The following is a 24,081-nucleotide window of genomic DNA, read 5'->3' on the forward strand; positions in this document are numbered from 1 at the left end:
GGACTTTAGTACTCCAGGACCATGGTCATAATTTGCTAATAAAACACTAAAACAATATACATACTGTGCTTATATTCCCTCAGTCCAGCCTTTATTTTAAATAAGGATTAATTGTTATTATTAATAATAATTAAATACTGATTAAGCCACGACTAATGCTGTATCATTAAAGGTTAATAAGAATTTGATCTCTGGCCATCTAAAACAGGATTATAGCTTTGATGTAGTTCACCCCTCCAGTAGAGGTCAGGCTAGTAAAATAATAGCTCACCAAATTAGTGATACTTTGGCACTGTTCAAATTGCAATGCAACTTTTTTCTTTCCCTCTGCATGTACGTACTCTAGATGATGATCTTAATATTATTATGTGACACCTTCAAGGAATTCAAGGGCTCATAGTGGGAGGGAGGGGCACTCTACGCTACTCCACTACACACATCTCACTGTATCCCTTAATTCACCAACTACACACAACAAAACTACTACCATCAATGCCATCTACTGCCCATCACCAGCAATATTTTTTGTTTGTAAATTTTATGTGTTATCATAGCTGATGTGTCTGTATGCGGAATGAAAAAACCCAAATTTTCAGGGAGGAAAAAACCCTACTACCTCCATATGAGATTGGCTAACTTGCCTTTAACTGAAAGATCCCATATCAAGATTTCTTTGGTTGGCGAGTGTCAAACATAAGTATCTTCCAATCGCAGGTTGAATGAAGGTTGAAACATTAAGAAATTAAAGATTACTCTTATCATCATATATATAAATAATTTGGATACATCTGGATACATTTGGATTATATATCATCATATATATAATTTGGATACAAAATAAATAATGGACATAGTAATGTCCATGATTAATGTCCATTAATAAATAATGGACATAGTAATGTCCATTATTTATTGTGTATCCAAACACAAGTGGTATAGTAGTAAGTAATTGGTGCAACATTATTTACAACAAATTAGGATACATCACAAGTGAGAACAGCTTAAATTTCATAGGTAAATTATACAGTGAATAATAAGTAAAACATGAAGGAAAAAGAAACTATACATAAGTTATGTACAATAAACATGGTCAGATGCTCCTCCAGTATCTTGCGCAATCAACTGCTCTTTCTGTGCAGGATATAAGGTCCTCTTTTGTGCAAGGTGATTGAAGAAGAGAGGACAAAGTGATAGTCTCTAGTTATTCCATATATTTTATTTTGGAGTGTGAGATGGTTTATGGTATCGTATGCTGCAGTTAGGTCTACAAAGATTGCTCCTGTGGCTCGTTTTTGCTCATGATCATTTTCTATATATTGAGTGAGGTTGAGAATTTGTGATGTACAGAATTTGCCTGGCCTAAAACCAGCCTGCTCAACAATAAGTTTAAACTTGAGTTTAAAGAGGTTGATAAATAGTGATATAGGTCTGTAATTATTTGCTTCAGTTGGAGTTCTCCCAGGTTTCAGAAAGGTCACCACTTTAGCATGCCTCCAGATAGTAGGTATTCTTAGGGTTCTGAGGCAAGTGTTGTATAGTTTTAATAACCACTCTTTAGTCCTGGATCCAAAATGTTTATTTTGTTCATTACAGATATCATCAAGGCCTGCAGATTTTCTAGGTTTTAATAAGTTTATAGCAGCATTGAGTTCAGTGATCATGATATCTGAGTTAAGTCATATTTTGTTCCTACTGAGGTTCTAAATATCTTCTTTTTTTGGGGTACTTTTTAGAGAATTTTCCATTCAGCAGCAGCAATTTGATTAGCTGTTACCTGTGGATGCTCATTTGGCTTAGTGAAATCCTTCCTAATTCTGTTGATAAAGTTCCATGCTACCATGAGGCATGTCAAGGGCTTCTTTTTCTTTTTTCCATGAGAAACACCTTTCCTTTGCCATCTTGGAGCATAAATTTTTCTCATGCATGGATAGTCTCCTTTGAGAAGGGGGTTGGTGTTGTAAAGTTGTAATTAGCATACTGTGCTTATATATCATTGGAAAGGCCTGGAATGTAGTTGGTGTGGCATCCTCAGGGGATGTGCTTGGTGGAGATTTTCCTCAGAATTTTTATGAATTGGGGATACTCTCAAGGATTTGGAGGGACTGGCTCTATGGAGCAGTCAAGATCTTCCATGAAACTCATTCAATTAGCTTTGTTGAAATTAAATCATCTGTAAGGGACTGTGTTAGGCATAATGGCTGGATTGAACTGAAGCATTATAGGTCTATGTTGAACATGTGAAATGAGATTTAAAACTTTCTAACACAAGTGTTGGATATTTTTGAGCTAACAAACATGAGGTCGGGGTTATAGCCCCACTTCCACCCGCCACTGTTGAAGGATGCAGGGAATTTCAGTTTATGTATCAGGTTTAGAGAAAATGTCCATTAATTTTACCATAATGAATGCTGATCACATGTGCCACATGACAGTAGCAAATGGGAGAGCAAAAAATACTTTCTGTTAATGTTATAAAATAAAATAAATGATCTTGATAGAGGTAGGTGTGATAAAATTGGCTATACTGAAAGATGCAACAACAACAAAAAAAAATTACAATTCTCTTTTATTTTCAAAACGCTTTCTAGGCTGAAGGGACGATTTGAGCAGAATGGGATGAATTTTGCTTTATAGCCACCTCTCAAGAATGTCACTTGTAAAAATTTCAATTTTTAATTTGGTCTCCCCCACATAATTTTTTTTAGTCTTCAAAGTCAGCCATTTATAGCTGACTTTGAAGACTATTGCTATGAATATAACTTCATTAGCATATTGAAAAATATGCTAATGATTTTCAGCATTTTTAGTTTTTTTTTTGCAAACTACGAGATAGTTTTTTCAATCAAGATGACTAAAGAGGATATACATATTTCATTACATGTATAAATGAAACACACACACACACAAAATAGTTTTGGATTGTGTGTGTGGAGTTCAAAATTGGAAAAAAATAGTACTCTAAACCTAAAGCAGGTGGCTGCTGTTTTAAGTGAAAATGCAAATAAGAAATCAAAAAGTACACACCTTGAGCATTAAAATGGAAATAAAAAATAATAATAATAAAAATCAGAAATTGGGCAATCGGAAAACAAGATGCAATTAATTTTAAAACTCTCTGAAACTGTAAATTCTGTCAATCCACAGAATAAAAATGGCCACTATAATATCCACAATATCACATAGGTTTCTATCTACCAAAGATAAGTTCTTTTACAGACAGATACACACAAAGAAACTCATCTCAGTTATCCTTCACCAAAATGTGGTGTCTCATAAAAACATTACTTATCAAGCTCACATCAACGGTTCTAGTTATACAACTTTGCAAGAGTAACTCCTTACTGTCAGTCCCAATACAGAAAAAAGAATGCAACTGCATCATCGACAAATTACAGGCCTTCTGGTAGCACAGGGTGGGCCATAATTCACGAAAGAGTTTAAAATGTGAATAACTTTTTTGATTATTAATTTTTTCATTTTATTTATTTTTCAGTACTGTAAGGAACATTTGGGAAATTAATCACAAAAGTAAATTTTGCAGTCCACTTTCAACAACTGGCTAGGGAAGGAAACGACTTTATCCACCATCTGATTATGTCCAATGCTGCTCACTTTCACTGCGATGGTTTCTCAAACAAGCAGAAATGCAGGATTTGGGGTTCAGAGAATCCACGGGTTGTTCACCAGCATGAATTGCATCCCCTCAAGCAGGACCGTACTTACTTTCCTGAGGTGGGCAGGACCTGAGTGCTAGAGTACTCCAGGGCTCCTCCCTCCCTCCTTGTTTGGTGCCCTTAAATTGGACCCCATTGAGGCTCTACCCTTTATTTTTGGGGAAGGGCCTCATGCACCTGTGCATAAATACAGCCCTGCCCCCAAGTGCATGGTCTGGTGCAGTGCAACGTCACAGGGAATTATCAAACCTTACTTCTTTCAAGATGACGACAGTAATGCAGTGATGGTCACTGTGGAGTGATATCAGGCCATGATTGAAAATTGTGTATGTCCCGCAGTAGAGGACAGACCCAAGATGTGGTTTCAGCAAGATGGAGCCACTGCCCACACCACTAGAGCCACAATGCAACTCCTAAGGCCCATTTTTGATAAGAAACAATTTTATGAAGATCTGCAAGTAGTTATAATTGGCCATCGTGTTCTCCAGATCTGACAGTCCTGACTTCTTCTTATGGATATAACCTAAAGGAAAAGATTTATGTGAACAAGCCCTAGGTAATCCAACAGCTGAAGGAAAACATTCATGCAAAAATTAGGGTACTGGAGCCAGAAACATTAGAAGTTGTCATGAAACATGTGGTAAAAAGGGCCCATCTTAGTGAAGCTAAAAATTGAAGGCATTTACATGATGTGGTTTTTCATAACTAAAAAACATTGCTATGATCTGTATTTCATTATAACAAAAAAAAAAAGAATAAAAATAATTAATAAATAAAAATGTTATTAAATGTTTAAATGCCTTCGTGACTTCTGGGCCACTCGGTTGAGAGAAGAATTTAAATATCATACATTTCTGAGTGTTATTATTTGAATGTTCTTCACCATAATAATGTCCATTATTATGGTGAAGAATAGACCATTACCTCTTTCTCTAAAGAGGTAATGGTCTATCATTACCAAGATTCCCTGTGAACATCAGCTCTCTTATTCTGGTCAAAGTAGCTACTCCAATGAGAATAGGATTAGTGAATACCCAACTATCTTTTATGGTGAATGCACATCCAATCTTCCTCAGCATAGGACAGCACATAGAATCTTGTGAAAAGACATTGAGCAGTTTTTAAGCATGTTATGTTTAGCTTTGACGTCCTTATTATACTGTCTGAATTTTAATTACAAATAATGGTTTGTTCATACTTTAAGTGTGAGAAATTCTGATCCTTAGACTATTAGTTTATTCTTTTATACATAAGTGCTATTTACGTTATGCACAATCAGTTATGCGACTTGAAAGAAATCCAGTTTTAGGTCCATCATTTGACATGCTATACTTGGCTTGAACCTTTGTCAGCTTATACTATTATTATTCAAGACCTCCACAGAGTCACTAGATTCATCACGAGTGGTCCATCTTAAATACCACAGTATCATAGCACTCCTTAAATCTGTTCAGTTGATGGCATTCCACGAACCAGCTACTCTCCATGCAAAAACACTGCTTCTCATCTTCTTACTCACCACTTCCTTTCATGTCTTCTAGGGATGGCCTTACTTTTATTCCACTCTAAGAAAAATCTCTCCAGTATTAATCCTGTCAACCTCTCAATAATTAAAATGTCTCAATCATGTCAGCCCTTCATCTTCTATCTGTATCCAAACTCTGTAGTTTATATGTCCTCAGTCTATCCTCATAACCAATACTGTATGGTCCTGATATCATTTTTGTCATCAGCCTCTGTACCCTTTCCAAGGTTACTTTATCCCCCTTTAATACTGGTGACCAGTTTTATTGGCTATCATCACAAGATCCTTTGCTTCCACTAGTATAACTTCACCAACAGAGTATGCAACCTTCAAACAGTAAGACTACTATGTTTTTAACCTTGTTTCAAACCATCACAGAGTCTTTATGTCACTGAAGGTATACTGAATTATTCTTTCTGAAATATTTTATGTTTAAGTTAACAATAAATAATTGTTCATTGTTTACATGTTTTCTTATACAATAATATTTAAACTTCTTGACAGTGAATTTTCAGTGGGCAACACAGATATTCAGACTGCCATTTAGATTTTTTGCAGGACTCCCTAGCACTTTAATTGAATGCGAATAGTATGTATTCTCTGCATTTTGGGAGTTTGTAATACGGTGATATGCTACTCAAGTCCTAATAATAAATATGGTGATACCTATCCATTGAAAAATCAACAACAAAATTCCAGCAATAATGATACAATATAACAATAATCTGATCATTTAAATTTCTCATATGAAATATACCTGAAATGCTTCTACACCTTCTCCTATTTTATCAATTACCCCAGAACACTCTATTCCCATTATAAATGGTGGAGTGCATCTTTCAAATGTATACAGGCCCTGTCGAGCAATAGAATCACAGAAATTTACTCCACATGCTTTAACTGCTACTATCACTTTTCCTGTTTCTAGATAAGGATATGGCTTTTCTTGAATTACCATTTTATCATATCCACCATGTTCCACAAGTGTTATGCACTTAATTTTCTCCTTTTGAGAAGTTTTAGCTGACATCTTCAAAATTACTAAGGTAAAAATAAATAAATAAAATAAATTAAATTAATAAATATTTTTCTGTAATCAGTGTAGCATTAGTTACACTGATTGTTTCCTGAAACAAAAGAAAATACATTTAATTCTATAATAATTTAACAGAATGAATGCCATAATTTTAAAAGACATTCAAGCCAAAATCTAATTCTGTACAAAACACAATTAGAAGAATTTTGGAGACAAGAAATGTTTCATGGTAGCACAGAAGTGCAGATGTCTGCTTTTCAGTGGTTGTAAAATGATCCTTCAGTATTCTGTGCTATAGGGACATGAGCATGTCCATGTTGATGGAACAAGCAAGTATCTACAAACAAGGGATAAAAAAAAAAAGAAAAACCTTATCACCCAGTATCAAGGTTCTTTCTCCTTATACGTAAAGTAACTTATTGATATACTGTGATCAGATCTTTGGCACATGCATATAATGTTTTCCTACTGAAAACTTAGATTTTTAATCCTTCTCATAAAAATCGACTATAGAATTTACACTATTTTTGATAATAAACCAGTTGGTATTTAGAAATACTGGATGGTGGCAGTGTACTGTACTCTCACTTGAAATCATCAACAGTCATGAATAGTTACTATCTATGACTAAGGGTAGAGACCTGCTGAACCACCAATTTATTTCCAGAAGTTAGTTTAAGCTAAAGTGTTCTGCTGCTAGCTCCCTTTAGGAATAAAAAGTGTTAGTGGATTTATTTTACTATTGACATTACTTTCAATTACTACTAACATTACTTGAGAGATAATTAATTATTGTCAGGATGTCCTGATTATCCCCAACTTAAGAAATATAGGAGGGAAAAAAACTATACATCATACAGTAAATGCTACATACATTTTTCCAGAGAATTCCACACAATTTATATGGAGGGGTGGGAGAAACAGCAAGATGAAAGGCACTATTTTCCACAGTTCTATTGAATGCGATATCTGTCTTCAGAGAGGGGGAAAAAAAAAAGAAAAATAACAAAAAAAAAAGTTATGTTATCTTTCTTTTTTCAATGATTTAAATACTATTAATAGTAACAGCTGCATTTTAAAAGAAGGAAGCAGTCCCCACCCCCCCACACACACACCAAGAAACCATTTTCCACTTTAAAATTGTTAAAATTGATGGTTTATGTTTAGATACAATATAATAAAGAACTTGTAAATATGGTGCAAAGTACTTAACAACATGCAATTTAATGACTTAGTGGGAGTGAATATCATCTTTATGAATGTTTTTAAGTGGTATATAATTTTCATCACCTGGTGTAAGACCATGACCTTTCTTAATGGAGGCCTGAAGTAGCCTGAAAAAAAAAAAAAAATTCTATGTTTGCTCTGGAAATCCTAAATTAGGATTTCCAGAGATTATTTTAACCCTTAGCATGCCTATGGTGCTAATTCTATAAGTTCACAACTTTTCATGGATGGAAGTGACATTAAAAAAAAAAGTAATAACAAAAGTAATAAAATGGTATTTTACAAAGAACTCAAATTCAAAAAATAAACATACATAGAAGATCTGAATACCGAATGTGTCAGTGAACTTTAAGTAGGGGTAGGATGCTTGGAGAAGGATTAGAGGTATTGAGAAAAGAAGTGAATAAGTATGAAAAATGAGTTGAATCATGGGAAAAATTAGAAGACTTGAAAAGCTGAATGATGTGTGGCAGAAAGTTATGGGAATCAAGAGAAGACAGAGAGAGAACGAGAGAAGGTCAAGAGAGTACAGGAGCAAGGGAAAAAGATGAAAGAAAGGTTAAGTTGGAGAACAAGGAGGGAGCATTTTGGAGGAGAAAGTGAGGGATACAGGTAAACAAAGAATGAATGGATCCATAAAGAGAGTGATGTATAAAGATTCAATGATTCATCATGGTATGCAGAATAGAATATTAGAGTGCTTGCCTGAAGGATCAATAGAGAGAATATCTATGGCCATAAAGCAAGGTGAGAACGTGGATGATATGAAAGTGACAGATGGTACAAATTATCTCACAAGTAATGTAAATCAGGTGGCAAGAGATTTCAGGTTATTGTAAAGAACTGTGCAGCAGAAAAAGTGCGAGAGGGAAGTGGGCGATTGTTTAATCCAGATATGATAATATAGAATGAATGGCATGACAGTCAGAATATATGGATGCTTGGAGTGCACTCAAGGACAGAAGACAGCTGTATGCAAGAGATGGATTTGTAGAGACTGTTCTTCTTGGGGCAAATTAGGGTGAGTAAACTACAGTTGCCAGGATGGACTCTTCTGAAGAAAGGAAGTTATATGGTATACTGCAGAGTCAAATGGAGTCTGGAGGGAATGACAATAGAAGTACAAGGGCACAGCATATTTCAATAAGATAGGAAGGGCAAATGGGATGGTAGAGTGTTACTTATGATAAGTGATTAATTATTTTAATCCTCTCAGAGGAGAGAATTTGAAAGAAAATAATACAAATAGTTTTGAAAGCATATATGGTGTGATGTGGATAGGACAAAGATATTTAGTAGGATGGTACTATAGGCAAGAGAACATTTGGGCAAATCAGTCTGGCAGAGGCAAAGCAAGTTATCATTATGGGAGTTTAACTATAGAAGTATGAATTGGTCAGTGGAAGCAGCATTCAGTAGTAAGAAATGGAATTTCTGGAATTCTTGAGACAAATGTCAGGCAACACATATTAGAGAGAACACAGGAATCAACAGTTCTGGATTTGATTGTTGCATCAGAGGATCTGATTGTAAATGAGATGTCAGTCTTATCCCCACTGATGAATGATTATCCAGTCTTGACTTGGCAACTGAAAAGACGTATTAAGGAGAAAGGAATTTAAGTCAAATTTGCACAGTCTGAACAGGAAGCAGAAGAATGGCTTGAATAATGGAGGAAAGCTTTGGAAGACATTGGTTTGAGGATCAGTAGAAATAAGAGAGAGTACATGTGTTGTAGTGAAGCAGCAAGGAAGTATAACATTGCAGGGCACAGGCATGTCTAGGTTCACATATCTAGGATCATGTGTCCAAACTGATGGATACCTGGGACTCAGAACTCAATAGGAAGATCCAATCAGAGTGGATAAACTGGAAAAAGGTTTCAGGTATCTTGTGTGATACAAAATGGTAGTAAGACCTGCACTGATGTACAGCAGTGAGAGGCAGATGACCAAGAATTGGGAGAATAAAATGGATGCAGCTGAAATGAGAACGCTAAGACTTGCAAGTGGTGTAACAAGATTGGATAAGATCAAAAACTCACTGATAAAGGGAACAATGAAGGTAACCCAAGTATCTGGAAAGATTAGGAAATCAAGGCTGGAGTGGTTTGGTCATGTTATGCAGTGAGATAGAAGCTACGTGGGAAGGAGAGTGCTGGAGATGAAGCCACCAGGCAAAAGAAGTAAGAGGAGACCCAAACAATGATGGCTGGACAGCTTGAGAGGGTGGGGGAGACCTCCAAGACCTTGGACAGAACTTAGTGGAGGTTGATCTACTGCAACGACCCTACTTGAGTGGGAATGAAGCTGAAGAAAGAATTTATCAAATTATAAAGCAGGTGACTATAATAATCTGAGAAATAAGCTTGGAGTTCCATAGATGGAAAAATTGCAAGGGAGACATACAAGCAGTGAATGGGACTAGTAAAGAAATATCAGCAGCAATGGCAAATAGCACTCCTTAACTGAAAAAGATAATGATTTGGTGTAAAGTGAATGACTAATGAAATCAAACTGGAATTGCAGATGAAAAAGAGGTTCTAAAAAAAGCATAGAGAGAGAGAGGGGTGGAGAGCAGTTGCATGAGGAATATAAGACTCAAGCCACAAAAATGACTAGTAGAGAAAAGAGATAAAAATGGAATATGAGAGATTGGCTCTACAGTTAAAGGAAAATCCTGAGGAATTCTTCTGTTATGTGGACAGCAGGATGAGGAGAAATGATTGTGGACAAATGACCCTATCAGACAGAAAAGGAGGTCAAATGATCAATGCAGATAGATATAAAACATTAAACAGCTCCACTATATAACATAGTGGAGCTGTTTAATGATCACTTGATTGATGTATTAATCCTGGAAAAGCAGCTTTTGTTTCTGGAGGGATGGGAAGAGTTCAAAGACATACAAGTGCATGTGAAATGCATTTACGACTAGGCTACTTGTTAGAAGCAAATGACTGCACATTAATTGTCTTTGTATCTCATAATGCAAGTAGAGGAGCATATCTCACTGATATGCTCCTTTCCCCCCCTCTATCTCCCTATCTGTCAAGCTCATTATTCCAAAGTCCTGAGATGGTCTCAGTCACTTAGCACCAGATATCTAAGTGACCAAATCTGTGCACAGAAATCCAGATGTATCCTGATCATTACCTTACAGAGTGGCACTATTACCACCTTATCTCTATTAAACAGTATACTTGAATTATGATAGAAATCTGCTAAGTAGCCTTTAATTAATTAAAAACATAGCAATGTCTACAACACTAAATATCTCCTCTTGAACCTTAACTCTGAACTAACATCATCAATATATAAATGAAACAAGCAACTAAAGAATGAAGCTCTCGTAACCTCTTGTGACCTTTCTCCTTAGATCAATTTGCTTCCCCCTACATAACTCAGCAGCTTCTATCAGCAAATCGTTACATTATCTAAACTACTGACTATCTACTCAGATAGGTATGTGTTCTATTACCTACCTTTATAAATTCTAGCAATATCACCATATAAGTATCTCCTTAGTCTAATACAGTCATCACCCCAATTATAATATGTAACTTAGTTACTACCTAAGATATAGTACATATAAGACCTTCCCTTAACAAAGCCATGCTGTCCCTTTATAAAGACTTCTATTCTCATCAATTTTATGTATTCTATCTCTAACCAACTTCTTAATCATCAATATCTGATACACAAAGTGGTCAACAGTTTTCTACCACTAACCTAGATGCTCCTTATGCAGTGGTACTATTCTTCCTTCATTCCACCCTTCAAGGACTGTTCCTATTGCCAGACTCATGTTGAAAATCCAAGCCATGTTAGCTTTTTGCACATTCCTCTGATATACTATATACATACACCATTTGACCAAAAATATCGACACCCCTTAATAGTAGTGGATATGACTATATACATCACAACCATGGCTCATATAGGTATAAAAATAGCACACGGTCTTGCAATCTTCATAGACAAATACTACAATGAAATAAACACACTAATGAACTCAATGACTTTCAACATAGCACTATTACAAGATGCCAACTTTCAAACAACTCAGTTTGAGAAATTTCTGCTCTGCAGCTGCTCCAAATCAACCAAGTGATGTTATTGTGAAGTGAAAATGCCTATAGACAACAGCACAATCACAACATTGGAAGCCACATAAAAATCAGAGAGCAGGATACTCTGGATGGATTTTGTACCATGCTGAATTGCATGGCGCACACAAAAAAAATCACCTGCCCTTGGTTAAAACATTCGCTACCAAGTTCCGAAATGCCTTGGTAAGCAATGCCAGCACAACTGTTTGTCACGTGCTGAAGGACGTGTGTTGTGGTATAAAGCTCACTACCATCTGGAGCACTGGAAATGTGTGATGAATCACGTTTCACCAGCTAGGTTTAGTGGATGCCAGGAGAATGCTACCTTCCTGAATGTGTCATGCCAAATGTAAAGTTTAGTGGAGGAGGCATCATGATCTAGGGCTGTTTTTTTTGTAGTTAGGGCTGGACCCCCTGGTTTCAGTGACAGAGAATCTTAATGCTGTGGCCTACAGTGACATTCTAAACAATTTTGTTCTTCCAACTTTATGGTAATAGTTCAGTGACTGAGTAGCCAAGGGTGGACCAACTCCATATTAATGCCTTGCCGGCCTGGTTGGCTGAGTGGTTAGCGTATCCGCTCTCCAGTGAAAAGGCTGCGGGTTCGAATCTCGCGTGGGCATGGATGTTTGTGATTGTCTGTGAAAGCACTAGTGGTGGTAGTCAGTGGTAGATGGCGTTGGTGTTAGATGATGAGGGTTGGTGGAGTAGTGAGACGAAGAGTTGATGCCCTCCCTCGATGAGTCTTTGGCCTCCCTGGAGGTGTGATATAATGATAATAATAATATTAGAAAGTTGGGATGAGCAAGCATCCAGATGTTTTTGATTAGATATTTATGAGATTGATTATGGCAACATCTCATCCATTTCCGTAGCCTTAATAACAATGTGTTTACTACTAATAATAATAGTTATAGTAATTATTGTAGTAATAAGACCATAATATATGGATGGAAAGAAGAATGAAAGAAAAAGTCACAACTACATGGTTATCATCATCTTTATCACCAGACCAAACTTTCATAAGGCCAAAAGACTAAATGTAGGAAATCCCATGTGACCATTAATTATATCTTTAACACATTCACACTTCCCACCATGCTGCAGTGCTCCTATCAATCATGTAAAAAATCTACTCCCCACTCCCTTGCCTGCCATTCTTATACAATTTCCAGAAATGGCCTCTCAATTATTGTCCTTTCATCCTCCATTCCACCATATAAAAACCCTCCTCATTTTGTTTCTCTCCTCAATCTCTCTACCAAGCTATATATGAAAATGCTATATATAAAAAATATATTGTATTGTATATATATAATACAAAAAAAAAATATATATATATATATATTGTATATATAAAAAGCTATATATATATACATGAAAAATTATAAACATGTTTATACTTTTTCAACGTCTCCCCATAACTAACATTCCAGAATCCTGACATTGCTTGATTACATCTAGCTCCTCTCCAGTTCTTTATCACCAATGAAAATCATGTGATCAAATTTGTCTACATCAGTCCACATCTGATCTATACCTTATGGAGTGGAGCAACATCTTTCTGTCTCCACTCATTAGCCTCCTCATCACGGCAACAGTATACCATGAGATTTTTATTTATTTTTTTTATTTTATACAGCATTTGTCAACTCTCACCCCAAGATTCCAAATCACATCAACCTAGGGTTTTACTAATAGGGTACAAAATAGGGTTTTATCAATACAGTACAAAGCATTACACAGCTTTGCACTACGAAGTGCACACAATGTTGAACTTAAATCAGTGAGATTATCTGTCACACTATAAAACTAATCATGTTTTGTAAGACAAATTTGATTTCCATTACGAATACTTAAAGCACTGATGGATATATTTTGTGCACAAACTTTTGTTTGTGTATGCTTCAGTATAATATGAAGTAAAACTATGCTTACATTTATCATTCATTTTTTATTTGTAGTTTTTCTAGGCTTTTGCAAGGTCCAGAAAGTAAATGGATGTAGCTTTTACTGAGTACAGCCAGTAAATGATTCTTCAGTGAAAGCCTCATCAAATTCCTGACATGTACCCTCAAGAGGTGTACAGGATATGATAGTACTACATGAAAAATTTACATCATTACTAAGTTTTCTATCTACAATTTTCCTCCAAATCAATCTGTTACCTGGCAAGACTCCAACATTGTCAGATCTTATTATATTTCTATCTTATAAAGCACTATTTACTGTATCAATCCACCTATATCTTGGTCTTCCTCTGGGTCGTTTTGCTTCCAACCTGGCAGAGAACACTTGTTTTGCTAATCTTTCCTGTTCCATTCTGCTTAAGTAACCATATCACCTGAGATTAGCTCTGCTAAACAATGTTAAGTTCTTTCATAATATCCTCATTTTTAAAATGATATTGCCATTGATGCCATCTGTTCACGTCCCTAATCTTTCTCAGGACTCTCATATCTGCGGTCTCTAGTTTTTTGTCAAGTGTTTTACTTCTAACCCAACTCTCAGATCCATAAGTTAAAATTGGATTGAACAATGTCTTGTAAACAGCTAATTTAGTGTTCCAACTAATTTCTCTCTTACTCCATATAAATTTATTCAGTTGACTTCCTACCATACCGAGCTTTGTTGATTCTGTTCTCTCTTTCCATATTTAATTTACCATCTTCACTAAAAATCATGCCTAAGTAGCTGAAATGTTTTACTTGTTCTATAGGTTCTCCATTCACCATGCAGTTGATATTTTCAATGCTTCTACCTAATTTCACTGTCTTTGTCTTGTTATTGCTGACCTTCATACGATATTACAACAGTTATTCAATTAGTCAGGGAATCTTGCAGACTTGTAGTGGATTCATTTAGAAGTATAACATCATCTGCATAAAGCAAAGAGCTGACATTAACATTTCCAATTTTGATATCAGATTTCATACTGCTTTTCTTTATAATGTGATCCATATAGATAATGAATAACACAGGGAATAACATACATCCTTGTCTGACACCAGATTTAACATTAAACCATCTTCCTGTATCCTTCAGTTCCAACTGCTGACTTACAACTCAAATAAAGACTAAGTATTGTTTGATATAATGCCCCACTGACACCACACAACTGTAGCGTTTTGAATAGCTTCTCTCTGGCACCTTATATGCTTTCTCCAGATCTACAAAACTTAAATACAGATCTTTGTTATATTCCCATGATTTCTGAACTGTCTGTCGTAAATAGAAAATCTGATCCTGACAGCCTCTATCTGGCCTGAATCCAGATTGTTTTTCACCAAGCTTCTCTTCCACAATCCTTCACAACCGTTTCTCAAGTATACTGGCATAAATCTTACCGGGAAAACACTCAGAAGTTCTCTGTAATTCTCACATTCAGTTTTATTTCCCTTTTTATATATGGGTACTATGAGAACTCTACTCCAATCATCTGGAATTTGTCCCTCTGTCCAGGCCTTCTGAACATAGGAACAGTCACTGCAAGACTTTTATACACCAATACTTGAGCATTTCTGGTCGAATATCATTTACTCCAGCTGCCTTTCCACATTTCAGGCTTTGGATGGCTTTTTCTACTTCAAGTATGGACATGTATTCCTGATTGCATGCCTAGTCAGCATTTTTTTAATACTCTGCTGTCACTGAATGTTTCATTTAGCAATTTTTCAAAGTAATTATTCCATACTTCGAGGATATCTTTTTCTGCTGTTTTCACGTCACCTTTATCATCTCTAATTCTCTTTAAAGCACTCTTTCCTCCATTTTCTGAGCTTCAACAACCTGCAGAATATCTTGCCACCTTCTTGATATTTATTTTCTATGTTATTACAAAAGTCTTCCCATGATTTTTTGTTTAGCTAATTTGATATGATTTCTTCTTTTCCTTCAGAGCCCTTTAACTTCCTGTGTCCACCATGGAGTTCTGATTTTCCTATCCTTGCAGACAACCTCACCACGTGCCTCTCTGGTTGAATCAATCAATGTTATCTTTAGGATTTGCCACTGAATTTCCAAGGTTTTGTGTATTCTAGTCTACAGTTCACATCTCAGAGCTGCTAAACTTTTATTCGCTTTAAAACTTTCTTAAACATTCTTCTTTTCGATATGAAATTCAGTTTTATCCTGCTCAAGACTAAATGGTGACCACTTCCAATTTCAAATCCTCTGTACACTGTAGTGTTCTGCACCAGGAAGAAAACATCACTATCAACAATAACATCAATGAGACTTTTCTTATTCCTTGTCACTTCTCTCCATGTGAATTTGTGCACATTTTTATGTTGGAACATGGAGTTACTAATAATCAGTCCATGTCCTGTGCAGAAATCCAACAGGTATTTGCCGTTATTGTTAGCTTAACTCTTTTCTCCAAATTTTCCCAAATCATTTTTGTATGTCTAACAATCATTTCCTACTCTGCTATTTAGACTCCCAACAACCAACTTTTCATTCTTCATTGTGTCAGTTGCTTTTTCTAAAGCCTCAAAAAATTCCTCCATTTCTACCTTAGTAGAACCTTCTGTGGGACCATAGGCACAAATAAGTCTCATTGTCCAGTTTTCCATTCTGATAATTGCCCACATCAATCTACTTGAAATTGCCTGAATAGAACATTTTGCATTCATTGCTCAGAAAGATCTCACCAGTTTGTCTTTTTTTGTTTCAGTCACCCCTATTATTTCAATCTGGTACTTATCGAATTCCTCAGCTAGATCCATTTCTTTGCCATTCAGGCTTCTTATGTTGATACCTATCTTGAACTCTGGTGATATTGAGTTGAGGTGCGTTTTAGGATTTGTTTCAGTAGCTGACTTTTCGCTGCTCATCCTAGTTCCCTGGTGAAAACAACGGAGACCTTGTTTAACCAGGCGACACCCCAGCCGGCATGAAATTCTAGCATGTTGTTCCATCATTTTACATTGTGGTTTAAGCCAATAAGAATACAATTTGGTCAGCTAAATCCCAGATTGCCAGCCCATCCTCTTTCGTTCAGTATCCAGGTAGATACACCTAACAGGGTGTACCACGAGAAGGTGAGGACTGGACATTAGATCAGAAGCCCTGGTCGGTTCTCTGCATTCCTTTAAATGCTATGTGGAGGTCTATCAGTTATACAGCTTTGACTCTTAAGCATCCCCTAACCCTTAAGCACCTAGTAAAAGCCTTTGAGCACAAAAATGCAGAGAATAGAGATGTCAGTAACATCCTTTTTGGACAAAGCAAGGACCTCAGAAGTTAAGAGAAGATCATCTTTAAAAATGAAGATATTATTTGTTGATGCTAAGAAGCTGATGAATAATGATTCCCATAATGAGCCTGGAAGAACACACTAGCAGATGTACAAGTAACCAGAATTACAGGCAATTCTCACAGTGCTGATTATCTAACCAACAGCTTCTTCAGTCCAACTTACTACTTCTTCTGCAGCTTGTCCCACTTAAGTGGGGTCGCTTTTTTTGTTGAGTCTCCTCCACATCCTCCTGTCTTGGGTTGTTACCGCATCCAAGTTCTTCATCCTCAAGTCCTCTTCCATCAGCTCCCTCCATCTCTTCTTCGGCCACTCATGCTTCCTCCTCCCCTGCACATCCATCTGCATGACCTTTCTTCTCACATATTGGTCCTTCCCTCCTCATCACATGACCAAACCATCTCAACCTTGCCTCCTGTATTTTTGCTCCTAAGTTTCTAACTTTCATCATTCCCCTCACAGTCATTTCCCAGACGATCCTTTCGGTGTGACCACAGTTTCCATAGCATATGTCATAGCTGATCTTACTACCGTCCTATATATTTTGTCTTTCAGATTGATCGGCACCCACTTATCGCATAGCACTCCAACCATCTCTCTCTCCAGTTCCTCCATCCCACTTCCTTCTCAGTGTCCCTCCATCCTCTTCCACTGTTGAACCTAAGTATCTAAAGTCCCTAATATTCCTGATGACATTTCCATCAAGCTCCAGATCTGTCTCCTTTCCGCTGCCCACTTTGCAACACATATACTTTGTCTTACTTTTGCTCAGTCTCATACCTCTCTCTTCCAATACTTTCCTCCGTCTTTCCAGTTTAGCCACTTCTCTTGAATCTGCACACAGCAAGATGTCATCTTCATACAACATTGTCCAAGGCATGTCTTCACTCACTTCCTCCATCACCATCTCAATATTAAACAGAAACAGACAATGCTGATCCTCGACACAAGCCAACTGTCACTTGAAAACTTTCTGTGTGTCCCAGGCAGATCCGAACTCATGTCTTCACAATTCTGTACATCTCTTGCACCAACCTGACATATTTCTCTGGTACCTTCTTCTCTCTCAGACACCTCCACACTTCTTGCCTTGGCACTCTATCATATGCTTTCTCCACATCAATAAACACCAGATGTAGCTCCCATTGTTTCTCTCAAAACTTTCCATCATCTGTCGTTGATCGACCAGGCATAAAGCCAAATTGCTCCTTTGCAATCCCCACCTCCTTCCTCAATCTTCCATCAAGAACCCTTTCTAGGATTTTCATTGTGTGGGACATCAACTTTATTCCTCTGTAATTCTCACAGTCGTGCATCCCCTTTACCCTTGTAGATGGGGACAAGAGTACTTTCCCTCCATTCCTCGGGTATATTTTCCTGTTGGCAAACTTTCATGAACAGGTCCCACAGCAGATCAATTCCCTCTTCCCTTAGTGCCTTCCATGCCTCCACTGGGATCCTGTCAGGGCCCACCGATTTTCCATTCTTCATCCTCCTCTTCATAGTCTCCTTCACTTCCACTCTACTGATGTTCTGCACCATCCCCGCAGAAGGCTGCTCAGAAGGAAAATGCGAGAAAATGTTCTCGCATTTTCCTCATTCAAAAGTCCTTCAAAGTATATATTCCAACTTATTGAATAACTGATATTGCAACCTCATAGATAGTTCACTTTGCCTCTCTTTGTCAAAATACATCAGGGCTACAATTGCATTCTTCTTTTCCTGGATTTGGAAAAGGTATTTTTTTTTCCTTGAAAGAAAGGAAATTTTTATTAAACATAAATGAATATTATAATTTTAATACCTACAATTATCCAATGATTACATTCTGAAAATAAAATGACAAATTAATAATGGAATTTATTTGCTTCAGTAATTTTTCAGAATTTGCGATTTTTTAAAATGTTTTAAGGTGTCATTTCTTTACTTGAAAAAAAAAAAAAAAGAAATTTTTCTAAGAAATTGCACTTTTTTGTCACATGATGTAATGCTCTAAATATCACACCTTCACTACTATTTGAATAGGAATGCCATACAAGTAAGTATTTTCTAAACCTAGGGGACCAGATTTCATTTGGAACATACTCCTCACTTCCCTATTCACCACCTTGGAAATAGGAGATAATAGTCGGAATGATTTCACTATTTTTTAAGTGGCAGTTGCATAAAATGATCATTATTATCAAACCTCCATGGAGTCAAAAGACTCATTGCAAGAGGTTCCACTGTCACACACATATTTTATCATACCGCACTTTAAATATATTCGCCACCAGGGACGAATGCTGGCCTTGAAATTCACGCTTGCTCTTATTATCATTCAGGGAGTGAGCGATGTGATTGAAGTCTGATTAGCAGATAATGAATTACTGACCATTTAAAACTGTATATTTAGAAATTTATGTACATCTAATCATACAAATACAACATTTATTTTACAAATGATATTCTATCTTTTTCAATTTAGCTATTTGAATACAAATTCCACCCTACGGTTCTTCTTTATGAACTGGTCAATAACATCGTCATAAAAAGTTGGTTGGAACTTAATTTTCCCAAGCAACACGCACACTTGTAAAGGCTGGCTGAAACTCACTGGCTAGAGCTACTTTGACTGTGTTTAATAACTCTAGCTACTTAAACGCAGTTTAAGTAGCTAGAGTGTTTAAGACGACGTGTTGGAGCAGAAATGGCTATACACGCGTATGAAATCACAGTGCTGAAGTGAGGACCTGGAAGCTCCTACAACCGAGCAAACCAAAGTAGCTTTGACTAGAAGAGCAGGCATCGACCTTCAATACACAATGCAAAGCTCAATTATTGCCGTGCAAGCTTCTTCTTCTGTCTACAAAAATAAAAGCCTAAATGGAATGCTTATAAATACATGCAATTATTAACAAATAAATATTACTTCTTTCTCAATTAATGAGCTTGCGCAGCAAGCATGGAGAATTTGCCCCTGTTCACCACTTTTACACTCACCACACTCTTGGGTAATGCATTTCAATCACTCACCACTCCATGCAAAAAAACCTGCTCCTACCCCCCCCCCCTCACTCACATCCTCCTTATACAGCTTTCAGTGATGACCTCTTTTTCTCTCCGTCTTCACCCATTCTATGCAAAGTCTACTCTACATTAATAATCTGGTAATAATCCCCTACCAACATATAAAAACCCAATTATATCCCCCCCATCTACCAGTTTCTGCAAATTGCATTTTCTCAATCTGTCTTCATACTCAACATTCCACATACAACAGACAGACCAGAAACTACCTATATATAAAAATTTTCCAATCTTTTCCTAATTAAAATTAAATTTTTTTATTTATGTTAATGGTCACATAAGCTGGGAATACCCTATAGCTCTCGGGAATCATAGCCACTGTGAATGCAAGGCAAATGAGGTAGTGCTCAGGAGGACAGAGTGCTACTTCATTTACCCAAGCCAGATCCGAGGAGATCACGGGCTTCATATATTGGCGATCCTGCAAATGCTCGGTCACAGGTCTATTCTCAAATCATCTACTCAACTCTCCCCCCCCCTCCCCAAGATTAAATCCTGAGTGCACCACTGTACCAGATGACCACATCTGCACACAGTAATCCATATGTGGCCTGATCAAAGCCCAAAGTCTTATACAAAATAACCATAACATACTTACTTCAAGCAGTCATGGATCTCTTTTTAGTAATGGACAATTTTAGCAATATGTCCCCACAATTTTAGTTCCATGTCTACAAATCACTCCCATATTTCTCATCTCCTCTAGCTCCTTTAAAATTTTTCCACCAACTGTGTATTCTACATTCCATCTTTGCTTCCCAAATTTCAAAAGCTTACACTTTGCAACATTGAACAGATAACACCAGTCACTTGCCCATTCATCTGATGCATGATCTCACATGCTCTTGAAACAAATTAGAGACGTTTAAGTGACAGCAACTTTAAAACACAATTATGGCATAGCAACTAGCACTCGTTTAACAATTCATCGCCTATCTACCCCAATCCCCAAAATGCTTGCTTTTATAAAAATGGGTAACGATAAATTTAAAGTTTCAATAACTTTTAAAATTTAGTATAATTAAATTTTAAAAATTAATAATGAGATATAATTTGGGGAAAAAATCCTTTCTGCGGCTATACTTATTCTGCCTTCTCTCAGGAAAATATCAGCAGTCTGTTTCATGGTTGGCCATAACTCTGTCTGTATTTCAATGATAAATGCAAAAAGCTCTGACATAATGTGCTTTGGATTATGCTCTTGTGAATAAATTAAAGTAATATGACATTACATGAAAATTATTATTATTGTTGTACAGCACCTCCATGGAGTCCAAAGACATGTCATGGGAGACCCAATCTATCACACCTCTCCTTGAACCCATTAACAAATAAAGCACTCACAACTGACTCTGGCAATCCATTCCACTCATTCACAACTCTCCAAGCAAAAAATCTAGTCCTCACACCCCTACTAACCAACCTTTATTCAACTTCCAGGGATGACTCCTTGTTCTGGTCCCTCTAGCCAAGTGCTCAAAACATTTTCCCTTGCATCTATCCTTCTGCAATTCACATACCCTCAATGTATCCTCATAGGTAACATTTCACAGGCTACTCACCATGTGAAGGGTCACTCATGTGACCCTTTGCATAATGCATAGTATTATATATGTCTGTAAGGATATGTGCTTTGAATTATAGGATACTAAGGCAAGTGATGTTAAATTATTAGCTTCTATATACGAGTGCCCCAGTCCTGAAAATACTACAGGCACAACTTTGTTTGCTTACACTTGGATAAAGGATTGAAAAAAGTACATAATTTCTTGGTATCTTTAATTTATAGTATAACAAGTGGAAAAACTTCCAAGAACTATTTCTAATCCAGAGTATTTTAGTAATAAGGTGTGACACCTTTTGTCTACTCGTATATGAAAATATGACTTCTGTATTACTTCAACTTCAGTATCACCTGGGTCTGGCTCCCACTGATGAGATCTCAATAATAGTTGGAACTATTCTGGGTAGTGTGACACTTCCTATAATGCCTCTGAATCTTCTCCACTGGCTCCTCATCCCCAAAAAACCCAAGGTACCAGACTTGAGTATGCCTTATATAGCGTAAGAACAACTTCCTTATCTGTACTTGTAAATGTGTTCTTCAATAGCCAAGTAATCATGTGGGCTACCTTAGCAATATGTCCTCTAAACTTTAACTCTCTGTCCACAAACTCCTAAATCTCTAGCTTCATCTATTTCCTGGAGCACAGTGCCATCAGTGTGATACACAGCTTGTAATCTATTTATCCCAAAATGCATAACTTTACATTTTTCTACATTAAACTGACACTCGTTATCTTTTATCCTTGCTGACAGCCTGTTTAAATCATCCTGCAAGCTCTCCACATTGCCTTGATTAACTATTACTCTACCTAATTCCACATTATCAGTAAACAACTGAATATTTCCTTTCAGGTTATTTCCTATATCATTTATGTGCAAAATAAACAGCAATGGTCTGAAAACCGAACCCTGCGGTACACCACTAGTCACTTGTTTTTACCTTGATTCTGCCCCCCCCCCCCATTATACCACTTTTCGATATTTGTCCAACAGCCACCATCTTAACCAGTGTCATATCCATCCATTTGTTTTAATTTGCATAACAGAGTTCCAAGTCAAATGCCTTTGCAAAATCCAGCAGAATCATTGTGTAGTCAGTTCCTTTATCAAACTCTGCTGTTACTCTATTATAAAAAGGACAGTATATTACTAATACGTAACCAACCTTCAAAATCAAATGAAAAAAAAAAATACTGTTAAATAATGATAAATACACCATGGTTAACTTTTTTTTTCTTTTCTTTTACTTCAGGAAATCAATAGGTTTAGTAACAGAATATAAATGCTTTTGGTGCTGCTTCTCTCCCCCCCCCCCCCTCAAGTATATACAGGACCGTTGTTGGGTATATGCAGCTTCTGGGCAAGAATAATTTGTCACCCCGTAAAGTCAAGAAAATATATAAAATTTAACAAAAAAAAATAATAAATAATAAAATATGGTGTTTCTATGGCTAAGATACAAATCTGCTGGTTTTTGCATCTTCAAAACTAGTCGCTCCAAGGCAGTGCCTTTGTTGCTTAGTGGGTTAGGTCGGCCCTGGTCAGAGCCGTTCTCCTTAGGTATTTTTAAAACCGGATTACTTTAGTTTTGTGAAAATTTAACTTTTTTATAAATTGCATAATTCATAAAACCTTTTTCATTTATAATAAGCGATGATTTTTAGACTCAACGCAATGTCAAATAATAATAAACAAATACCATAGGTGTATTATGATAATCGCATTAGTAGTTACTTTAGTTGTCTATTAATTATTATTTATAATCAACAAGCAAAAACCATGGAAAACTGTGAAAATTGACAAATTAAGGCTACATTAATATTGTGCTGGCTCGAAAACTATACGCCTAAACTAAATTGCTACTCTGTATGTATTGCCATTTTAAATGTCACACAGATAAAGTAAATTATGCATAATAAACATTTCAGCACAATATAAATGTTCAGGAATAACATTATTGATAGCTATTCAAACAAATTTTTTACTGCACTCATAAAAACTTGTCACTTCTCCCTTCCGGCCTTCCCCCCCCCCCTAAAAAAAAGCAAAGAATTACCAGAAATCACTAACAGTGGAGGAAAGTGCCTATCTTCATTTAAAGTTAAACCAAACAAGTTCCTACAGTCGTACATTTGCCACTGAAAGCGCAAGTCATACGAAAATCAAGGTCGACATGGCGCACAAGACCTCAAGCTGGTTACATGAAGTAATGAGCTTGGCAAGTACCAAAATCTGTGCGAAGTTATTTCATAAACATTCCTGAAACTGTAAAGCAATACTAGAGTGTGCATACCCACCATTTACAGGTTATTCACCAACAAGCTCGTACGACCTCTTCCGTGCCAATTTGTTTTCCCTGTAAAATCTCACACAGAAGCCCCGGGACTCCTTGCCCTATCTAAATATCGGTAAAGTGGTTTAACCACTAATCTAAAGCTCGATGCTAAACCCCAAGAGACATCGGGAGAATACTCTTTCCGGCGGATATGACGTATAGTTCGTGAAATATTTCAGTCCTGTCCGTATGAATTGAAAAATTTCATACGGACATCGTACTTATGCTTTATCGTGTGTCTTTCTTGTTTTATGTTATTACGGTTATTAGCGTGGACCGTC

General features: G+C 36.6%; 1 protein-coding gene across 1 annotated transcript in view; it reads right to left on the reverse strand.

Annotated features, from left to right (window-relative positions):
* The window catches only part of LOC150100522 (NADPH-dependent quinone oxidoreductase VAT1-like), a 109,836-nt gene extending 85,978 nt beyond the window's left edge, over window positions 1-23,858 (reverse strand). The window contains exons 1-2 of the mRNA XM_090402949.1: window positions 23,763-23,858; window positions 5,957-6,240 (exon numbers count right to left, since the gene is read on the reverse strand). Of these exons, the coding sequence (XP_090259075.1) occupies window positions 5,957-6,229 (273 nt within the window). The 5' untranslated portion in view covers window positions 6,230-6,240; window positions 23,763-23,858. The remainder of the gene's footprint in view (window positions 1-5,956; window positions 6,241-23,762) is intronic.
* Window positions 23,859-24,081: the final 223 nt, after the last annotated feature.

This window comes from Typopeltis vanoorti, chromosome 13 (genome assembly GCF_054136105.1).
Source record: "Typopeltis vanoorti isolate ZY-2024b chromosome 13, IOZ_Tvanoo_1.0, whole genome shotgun sequence".
Taxonomy (NCBI): Eukaryota; Metazoa; Arthropoda; class Arachnida; order Uropygi; family Thelyphonidae; genus Typopeltis; species Typopeltis vanoorti.